Genomic DNA, 10,813 nt, shown 5'->3' with positions numbered 1-10,813 from the left:
GCTAGTTCTCATTTCTTTCCTTTCTCTTCCTCTTCCTTTCCCCTGGAATTTTTCAGTCCTCATTACAAAGCCTAAAGCTCAGTAGTACTGAAGGGATTTTTTCTAAATTATTGACATGAGAATGATGAGGAAGACCACTTTGGTTTTTCACTCTACCTTGAATTCATGTTGTTAAGTAGATTGTGGACATTCTCCATCACTTTGGAATATTTTGTTTGCATTTATTTCTATTTCAGATACCAACCATCTGCCCAGTTGAAGATTTGCAAAATAATTTTTATTCCAAACATTTTGAAAGCTTAGAAAATTTATGTGTGTACATATACACATAAAGTTAACTTAGGAAAGTTAGTTTGAAGGTAACAGCATCTGGCTGGGCGTGGTGGCTCATGCCTGTAATCCCAGCACTTTGGGAGGCCGAGGCAGGAGGATCACCTGAGGTCAGGAGGCCTGGCCAACATGGTGAACTCTCATCTCTACGGAAAATACAAAAAAATTAGCTGAGTGTGGTGGCAGGTGCCTGTAATCCCAGCTACTTGGGAGGCTGAGGCAGGAGAATTGCTTGAATCCAGGAGGCAGAGGCTGCAGTGAGCCAAGATTTCAACCATTGCACTCCAGCCTGGGCAACAAGAGCAAAACTCCGTCTCAGGAGAGGAAAAAAAAAAAAAAAAAAAAAAAAAAAAAAAAAAAAAAAAGGAAAGAAAAAGAAGGGAAAGGGAAGGAAAGGAAAAAGCTAACAGGTTCTTACCTATCTGCTTTCCAAACAACTTAACTGCATGTTAGATAATCGTATCCTTAGGTTTTATTAGTCTTATAAGGAAACAAAGCAAAAGAACTTCCTTCTGGGCACCAGAGCCTACAAAAACAGAAATCTGGTATCTGTGCTTTGAAAAGGTCAGTTTAACCCTCTTAGCATTAGCAGGCTTAATGCCATTGTAGTTGTCTACAATGAAGGACAGCCATGAGCTCTCTTCCTACATTCTTAATATTCAGTGAAGAGAAGCCTCTCAGAAAAAAAGAAAAAAATGAGCTTAAACATGCTGGTAGAATATGAGGTCTTCAGTTGTCGCAAGTTATCTCTATTCTGGAGTTGTTTCTTTAAAAACATGTTTGTGTGTTCTTTGAGTAGATTATACAGTGAAAAGTCTCCCCCTGAGAGTGCTTTTGTCAGTGTGTTTAGATAAATATTCCAATCTCTACAGCCTTTTAAAATAAATGGCAGAGCACTGTACAGTTTGTGCTTTTGCTCTTTAAGTTACACACTGTCCTATTGTATGTTGTGAATTTATGTATTGCTTCCTATCTGTCTATTCTCTGACAACTTCTACTTCATTTTAGTGTTTGAATTTTTTTTGTAGGTGCCTCGTTAGCGCAATAGGTAGCGCATCAGTTTAATAATCAATTTTTTTTGTTTCTTTGCTATGGCCAGATTATAGAAAACCAGGGCTTAGGTTGGCCATCTGTTCTGAAGTAAAAATAAGTGTAGAGTTTGAATTAATGAAGAGGCTTTTCTAATCCACCTGATAGGAAATAGTATTATGTAGTGAATAGCTCCTTGATTTCTATTTGAAAGCCGCTATCTTGGTTATTTTTTCTCTTCACATTTACTTCCTGTGCACTTAATGCCTTCATGGGTGATTCTGAGCAGGCTGGAACTTGATCACTGCAGTAGACACTATTGGAAAAAGATGCCATCTAGGACTTTCATAGTTAGAAAACCTCAATGCCTGGCTTCAAAGGACAAGCTGACTCTTGTCAGGGGCTAGTGCAGCTGTGACTTTCAGTTAAAGCCAATGCTCACTGACTATTCTGAAAATCCTAGGGCCCTTAAGATATGCTGTATAAACGCAACAACAAAGCCTGGATGACAGCTGGTCTGTTTACAGCATGGTCTACTGAATAAGCCCACTGTTGAGACTCAGTGCTCAGAAAAAATAGATTTCTTTCAAAATATGGCCGGGTGCAGTGGCTCACGCCTGTAATCCCAGCACTTTGGGAAGCTGGGGCAGGTGGACTGCTTGATGTCAGGAGTTCCAGACCAGCCTGGGCAACATGGTGAAACCTTGTCTCAAAAAACAAACCCAAAAAACCAAAATATTGCTACTCATTAACAATGCACCTGGTCACCCAAGAGCTCTGATAAAGATGTACAAGGAGATGAATGTTGTTTCATGCCGGCTAACAGAGTATCCATTCTGCTGCGCATGGATCAAGGAGTACTTTTGACTCTCAAGACTTACTATTTAAGAAATACATTTTGTGATTTCTCTGATGGTTCTGGGCAGTCAGTTGAAAACCTTCTGGAAAGGATTCACCATTCTAGATGCCATCAAGAGCATTCAATTCATGGGAGGAGGTCAAAATATCAACATTATTTGGAGTTTGGAAGAAACAGATTCTAATCCTCATGGAGGATTTGGAGGGTTTCAAGACTTCAGAGGAGGAAGGAACTATAGATGGGGTGAAAACAGCAAGAGAACTAGGAGTAGAGGGGCCTGGAGATGTGACTAAATTGCTGTAATCTCAGGATCAAACTTGTATGGATGAGAAGTTGCTTCTCATGGATGAGCAAAGAAAGTAGTTTCTTGAGATGGAATCTACTACTGGTGAAGATGCTGTGAACATTGTTGAAATGACAACCAAAAGATTTAGAATATTCCATAAACTTAGCAGTGGTAGGGTTTGAGAGAATTGACCCCTAATTTTGAAAAGTTCTACTGTGGGTAAACGCTATCAAACAGCATTGCATGCTACAGAGGAACTTTCACGAAAGAAGGAGTTAATCAATGCAGCAAACTTCACTGTTGTCTTATTTTAAGAAATTTCCAGTCATTGCAGGCTTCAGCAACCACCACCCTGATCAGTCAGCAGCCATCAACATCAAGGCAAGACCGTCCACCAGCAAAAAGATTATGACTCAATGAATGGTTGTTAGCATTTCTCAGCAGTAAGGTATTTTAAAATTATTATCTTTTCCTATCCTCCTCTTGCATTTAAAAGATGCCATCTAGATACTTTTAAATTAATGTATGTACATTATTTTTAGGCATAACACTACTACTCACTTCAACTACAGTATAAGCCATGTTATATGCACTGGAAAGGCAAAAAATTCATGTGACTTGCTTTCTTGTGGTATTTGGTTTATTGCAGTGGTCTGGAACTGAAAGTGATGCATATTTCTGAGGTATGCCTGTATTTAAGAAGCTGAGTGAAACCCAAAGAAATCCATGATAGGACTTCTGAAAACTAAAGACAAAGAAAAAAGCTTGAAAGCATCAAGAAAGAAATGACATCTTACCTATAGGGAAAAGTAAGTCAGATGACAGTGGATTTCTCTTTGGAAACCATGGAGGCCAGAAGGAAGTGAGACAAATTATTTTAGTGCCAAAAGAACTGTCAGCCTGTGGCTGGGCATGGTGGCTCATGCCTGTAATCCCAGCACTCTGGGAGACCAAGGTGAGCAGATCACTTGAAGTCAGGAGTTTGAGACCAGCCTGGCCAACATGGCAAAACCCTGTCTCTACTAAAAATACAAAAATTAGGCAGGCATGGTGGCGCGTGCCTGTAATCTCAGCTACTTGGGAGGCTGAGGCATGAGAATTGCTTGAACCTGGGAGGTGGAGGTTTCGGTGAGCCGATATCCTACCACTGCACTCCAGCCTGGGCAACAGAGCGAGACTGCCTCAAAACAAAACTGTCAATTCCAAATTCCGTATTTGGTGAAATGATCCTTCAGGAATTACGGGGTAATAAAAACATTCTTGGATAACAGAAAACTGAAAGAATTTGTTGAATGAGTTTACCCTACAGACCTTGAATAGACCTACCCTAAAGGAAGTTCTTGAACCAGAAAGGAAACGTTTAAAAAAAAAAAAAGTTTGGGGATGTCAGGAAGAACGATGGAAACAGCAAAAATATGGGTAAATACAATAGACTTTCCTTCTTGAGGTTTCTAAATTATTTGGTAGTAGAAGCAAAATTGTGTGACATAGATCTCAATGTACGTAGCAGGTTATGTTTAAGACAGTTATAAATGGGGTGGGGAGGGGACGGGCAAGAGAGTTTTCTACATTTCACTCAAACTGGTAAAATGTAGATATCAACAGATCTTTATATAGCAATGAAGCAGTTCTGTATCTCAAATGTGTTGGTAGGAAGATAAAATGGCATAAAACGATATACATTGTGCAAATACCAATTTCCTGTAGTTATGTAAGATGTATCTGTACTGTCTTTTCAACTCCCTGTAAGTCTGTAACTATTGCAAAATCAAAAACTTTAAAAAGTATAGGATGAAATTATTGAATATGCTGCTTTAAAAGGGACAGGGTACAGTTTTATTGGCTTAGAGAAAAAAACGGGGGCAGGGATGAGGTGACAATCCTCCTCGCCTGAATAATTCCAGCTGAGGATTAAACATACCTCTTCCCAAATATTTTGATTTATCTTCTAGGTATACTTCTCTTACAATTTATTAGAAAGCTGGTTACCTAATAGAGATAACTAAAGATATACTAATTTTCATGCAAACCCATCACAATGTATTGAACTGAGACACTTTTCTGCTGCTAACATATTTAGGAAAAATAGTTTTACTTTTAGTAAATAAAATCTCCACTTATTTCAATAAAAATGGCAAGGAGAAAATGTAATCAAGTCATAAGATTATCCTGCCATGTAAAATAAGCTGCTCCCCAAAGGACTGTGTCAAGATTGGTTTTAAATAGAAAATATCTATTTTAAATATATTTAGATTATAATTGCCTGGGGGTTGGCAAACTTTTTCTGTAAAGGGCCAGACACTAAATACCTTAGGCTGTACAGGCCTTCAGATCTCTGTCACAAGTATTCACCTGCGTGATGTAGTGTGAAGGCATCCACAGACAAAATGTAAACACACGGGTGTGGCTGTTCCAATAAAACCTCACCAAACAGGCAGCACAGCCCACAGAATACTGACCTCTGCACTAGCCTCATCTCAGGTTACCTGTCCTCTAGTTATTAAAAAAGAAACCCAAAATTAAGTTACACAAAAGTAATTTTTAAAAACTACTTTGGACATTAAAATGGGGCCAAAGGTAGTATCCACTGAGATAAAAGTTCTTGATGAGCAGTCAGGAAATCTGAATGATTCTGTCCTTTGTTCTGCCCATAACTAGCTGTGAGCTCTTGGACAAATCACATATTCCCTCTGCAGTTCCATTACTGCATCTCTAATTTGAAAAAATAGAGGAGGGATTCCGTCCAATTTTGTTACTATAAATTTCAGTTCAGCAAACTTACTCCCACTGTTACCAACAAAAGTTTCAAAAGACTCATTTAAATAATTTATAACACAGTTCTAGTTAGGCATGATAAGCTAAAAATGAGAGCTGGGGTATTAAAAACAAACAAAAAACTGAAATATGAAGAGTATCCAAAAAACAACAGCATCAAAACCATGAAATACACCGGGATAAAGTTAAAGGATATACAGGATCTCTGCACTGAAAAATGTAAAACACTGCTGAGAAAAAAATGAAGTAAATGGAAAAACATGTTTATGGATTGGATGACTACTTGATTTATAGATTCAGTGAATCTTAAAAATCCACAGGGCTTTTTCTGGGAGTAGTTTGGTAGAAATTGACAAAATTTATTTGGAAATGCAAAGGACCTAGAATAAACAAAGCAATTTGCAGAAGAAGAAATTAGAATGTCTGTTTTACCTGAGATCAAGACTTACCAAGTTTTGACAAAAAGATAACAGAATGGAACAGAAAACTAGATCCACAGATATATGATCACATGATTTTAGACCGGGCACCAAAACAGTTTAACGGTGAAAGGAGAATCTCTTGACAAGTGGTGCTGGAACCCTGAACATTCACTAGAATGTTCAAAGGTATTTGATGCCTACCTACCTCATGGCATATAAAAGTACTAATTCAAGGTGAATCACAGACCTGAATATTCGCTACAACTATCATACTCCTAAGAAAAGACAGTATCTTCATGAGCTTGGGTAGGCAAAGACTTCTTAAAGAGCACACAGAAAACATCAACTATAAAACAAAAAGCCATAAATTGGATTTCACCAAAACTAAACCCTTCTTCTCATCAACAGATACTATTGAGAAAACAGGCAAGCTATAGATGGGAAAAGATATATGTGACACACAAATCTGACAATCCTTTATGTCCAGAATGCACAAAGGAGTCCTATCCAATTAAAAGGAAAAAAGGACATGAAAAGTACTGTCCGTTAGTCATCAGGGAAATGCAAACTAAACCACCATGAGATACCGCCACACATCCAGGAGCATGGCTAAAATGAAACAGGCGGATAATACCAAATGTCGGCAAGGATGTACAAAACAACCAAAATACAATGTGCTGGTAGGAACAGAAAACAGCACAATGGTTTTAGAAAACTGTTGGACAGTTTCTTAAAAAGTTAAATATACAGCTACCATAAGACCTAGCAATTCTACTCCTAGCTTTTTAATCCAAGAGAAATGAAAACATGTCCATAAAAATTCCTGTCCAAGAATATGTATAGCACATTTATAATAGCCCCATGGAAACAGCTCAGGGGTCCATGAACAGAAGGATAGCTACATAAATTCATGCATTCAAATAGCATGACACAACAATAAAAAGGAACAAACCAGGCTGGGCACGGTGGCTCATGCCTGTAATCCCAACACTTTGGGAGGCCGAGGAGAGTGGATTACTTGAGGTCAGGAGTTTGAGACCAGCTTGACCAACATGGTCAAACCCCATGTCTACTAAAAAAAAAAATACAAAAATTATCCAGGTGTGGTGGTGCATGCTTGTAATCCCAGCTACTTGGGAAGCTGAGGCAGGAGAATCCCTGGAACCTGGGAGACGGAGGTTGCAGTGAGCCAAGATCCCGCCATTGCACTCCAGCCTGGGCAACAACAGCAAAACTCCATCTCAAAACAAGACACAACACAACAAAACAAAAACGGAACAAACTGCTGATATAAACCTCGACATAGATGAATCTCAAAGACATCATGCTGAGTTACAGAAGCCAAATGGTGCCTGCTGTATGATTCCAAGTATATGAGTTTGAGGATAAGGAAAACTAGTGCAACAGAACAGGAGTGTGGTTAAAGGAGTGAATACATTTGTCAAGCCTGATGAGACTGTATGGATTTAGATCTGTACATTTCATGATATGTAAATTATATCCCCTTCTCTCCAAAACAAAACAATACTGATTAAGGCTCTCGAGGTTAAGATTAAGGTATTCAATCTAGCTTTTTAAGTTCCGCAACAGACAGAATGGATGAGATGGCCAATCTTGGACAATAAATACAGTACATGGCTATTTTTCATTTTTATCAGTGCAATTCAAATTGAGGTTTGAATTTAAAATGTATTTAGGATGAGTTTGCCAATGCTAGTCATCTTTCTCCTGTCTGTATTCATGTATGTTGGTGTCCATGAATTGGTATTTATTTCTTCTAAACATGCATAGGCCTCTATGGACTGAGCCACGCACCACCCCCATTACATTACTGAAGACTATAATTCACATTCTGTCTCACATTCTCTAAGTGATCTTTATAACCCTTTAATACATTTTTCTTCCAAACTGAGGTTAGCTGGAAAAATTGAAGATACTCAACAATGAGCATCTGTCTTTCCTCTATACCACTACTAGAGAAAGGTATCAATTACCTCCTAGTTTTCATGTGAAAACAACAAAACACAAGATCAACTATCATTTCCCAGTTGATTAAAACTACTTATACATTTTGCATATTTCATAAACATCTCATCCCACCAAAATACTGTTGAATTATAGTTAAAACTGGATTTATAAACCAAGTAAACTCAATAGCACTGTTTAGTCCTTTATAAATTTGGTGATAGAAAAAAAGGAACATTAACAGCTTTAGATAAGTGTAGAACTAGCTGACAGCTATTAATAGATTTTATTTGGCCTAGTATTATGAAGGTTCTTCATGCCCTGTTTTTATCTTATAAACCAAAAAATGCCAATTTATCTTTACAAGTATATTCTGAAGGGCTTCTTAAAAAAGCACCCTATGACTCAGTATTTAAGGCACAACAGCAGCTAAAGACACGCAGCAAACTGAAGTGGCCAGCTAAAAGAAAACAGATCTTTTTCACAAATACAGCAATTATATTAAATATATTTATTACGAGTATAAAATGGTTTTTAAAAAGCCATTTTAAATGATTTTAAAATCATTTTAAAAATGATTCTGATTTTAAAACCTGCTGACAGATCCGTCAAGTACAAACGTGTCATTCAATAGTGAGTATTTTTTGCTGGTCACCTCCTCCCTATTTTTTCAGAGAGATACTTATACAAATTTGCCTAATACTGTGTTTTACTTCTTCCAAGACTTACCTGAGACTCAACACGGTGGCCATGGGTGTTCATTAAAAACTCTATCACTGTGGCACAATTTCTTCTTCTGCTTTTTGGAGCTTGTTTAGGAGTGCTAGATTCCAAGAAACTATATAAAGCAAGCCAATTTAATGAGAAAACAGTGCAACCTGGTTGTCTGAACTGCCTGATGAATTTCATCTAATGGTATAAAGAGCGCTCCCAGGTGCTTCGACAGGTTCACACAGCAGGACTGGGCGAGATTACTGACTTTGTATATGTCTATGACATTTACACACATTTGGGTATTTACTGTACATACTTTAAAATAGTGATTAGGTGCTGTCATTTTCATGATTTTGACAGCTGAGAAACCATGTTAGGGAGAAAGCTTTGTGCAGCACCCTAATCAGACCGTGAAGGGACAGGTCTGAGTTGTTCATAGTGCAGAGCAAGGCATGGCCATGGTACACAGCGCACAAGTGATAGGCAAATATTTAATGCGCTGAGCCTAATAAAAGATAAATAAAGACTCTCAGACTTCTGTGTGTGAGGATGATTAGTTACTTTAAGGTATTCGGCATACACTTTCACATTTCCATTTTTAAATTGGACTTTACTGGTCACTGTGGGGCCTAGATACACTTGAACTGTTCAATCCTAATCAAATAAAACTATTAGTACGTTCTTATACATCTTTTTGGGACAAAGTACCTCCTAATTACAGAGTATCCAATGTAAATTTTTTATGGACAAAGTAAATGTTTCTAAATATTTTGGCATTTTATAACTTTTCCTAGCAGAGCTTGAGGGCTGATAAGAAATTCAGTAGAAACAGGCTCAGTGGTCGGCATGAAGACACACTCTCTCTCTGTTCTAGGGGATTTTACTTACTTTGGGACAAAAGCAATATAGTAGTATCTTTTCACTGACCAAGGTAACCAGACTGTTGATCAGATCACACTGATACCTACAACTGGCCAAAATTAAATGAGAAGCATGGGGGGAGGTGCCAGGAAGCGGCAGGGGTACAGCATGTGAGAGAGCGCAGATGCATGTGAGTGTGGTGTGATGAGGGAAGTGGCTGAAGAGCTGACACTTAAACCAGAATAATTTCAGAGGTGAAAAATTACCACCTCTCTTACTAGTGACACTGAAGAGAAAAAAAAAATTACGGTTTTTCACTTACATGTCACAAGCATTTAGGCAAAAACACAACAGAAACCAAATCAAGTCACTATAAAGCAGTAAGAAAATATTAAAAAAAGACAGTATCAAACTTTAGTGAATGTTATTCTAGGTCTCGAAAATTTAGATGTCTGCTTAAACTAAAATTTTGCCAAAAACAAATCCAAGGTGAAAAAGTAGCAATTTTAGTAAACACATTAACAAATATGCAGATATAGATACACATATGAATAATGCAAGAGATTTACAGAAATGTAGTTTTGGCACTTTTACTTGGATTTCTTAAAGAAAGTGAATACAAATATCTTTGTACACAAATTCTCATTCTGGAGAAAGTGGGTGTAGAATTAAAAGGTACCAACATCTCCCCTTCTTAAAAATAACATTGAAATGGATAACTGTACCTGTTAAATCTCCTGGTTGGCAACTTTTAAAATGTGGCTTCCACCTAACTCCACAAATTTGACAAAGTTATTTTTGTTTGTGTAAGTGATACTGATTATCCACTTCCAGTACACGTACCATTTGGCCAGAGGTCCATAAATAATATTAACATTTTCAATGTAGAAATCTTAAAGTTCTAAAGAGAAATACTGCTCAGTAGATAAATTCTCCTGGAATTTCTTGTAGCAAAGGTTCCTCAAATTTAAATCGTTTGGAAATGGCCTTTTGCTCCATTTTCTCTTTTTCAGACTGTCTGCATTGTCCTAGAGTATATGAAGTAACTACAATTAACTCCTCGGTTACAATGGATTCCTCGGTTTCTGATTTGTCAGTATCTGAATTAATTTCAGGCACAGAATGACCTTCTTGGAGGGCATTTGCTTCTAGTGCCTTTTCCATCCTGAAAGAAGGCTCTTGAATACTGCTCTGTGTCAACCAGGGGTGCTTTAGACATTCTTCAGCAGTGGCTCGATCCCTGTAAAGATACATGTTTTACAGTTAAGACATGTTAGAACTTCAGTTAAAATTAGAGCATAAGGTACTGTATTTATTGTATTATACTTTGGGAAGTATGACAAGTTGGCAAAAATCTTACTGTGATTCCTGAATAAAACTATTAGTCTTGGAATTTGGGTGCAATTTCCCACAATGCTGAAAATTTTGTGAAAATGTTGAAATATTTTCAGTAAGTTATGTCTGAAACGCTCTCTTGAGAGACACCAAGAACAGATGGGAAGTATCTGCTAGAGACTAGCTGTCATTTCACTGTCAATTTCTACTAACCATGAATTATGAGTGCTATTTACT

At 37.5% G+C, this 10,813-nt stretch overlaps 1 protein-coding gene across 1 annotated transcript in view; it reads right to left on the bottom strand.

The window, feature by feature from the left end:
* Positions 1 to 8,957: 8,957 nt before the first annotated feature.
* Positions 8,958 to 10,813, bottom strand: part of STK17A (serine/threonine kinase 17a) — a 44,795-nt gene continuing 42,939 nt past the window's right edge. The window contains exon 7 of the mRNA XM_010381579.2: positions 8,958 to 10,481. Within this exon, the coding sequence (XP_010379881.2) occupies positions 10,160 to 10,481 (322 nt within the window). The 3' untranslated portion in view covers positions 8,958 to 10,159. The remainder of the gene's footprint in view (positions 10,482 to 10,813) is intronic.

This window comes from Rhinopithecus roxellana, chromosome 6, assembly GCF_007565055.1.
Source record: "Rhinopithecus roxellana isolate Shanxi Qingling chromosome 6, ASM756505v1, whole genome shotgun sequence".
Lineage (NCBI taxonomy): Eukaryota > Metazoa > Chordata > Mammalia > Primates > Cercopithecidae > Rhinopithecus > Rhinopithecus roxellana.
The sequence above is the reverse complement of the archived record's forward strand: the minus strand, read 5'-3'. Positions and strand labels throughout refer to the sequence as shown.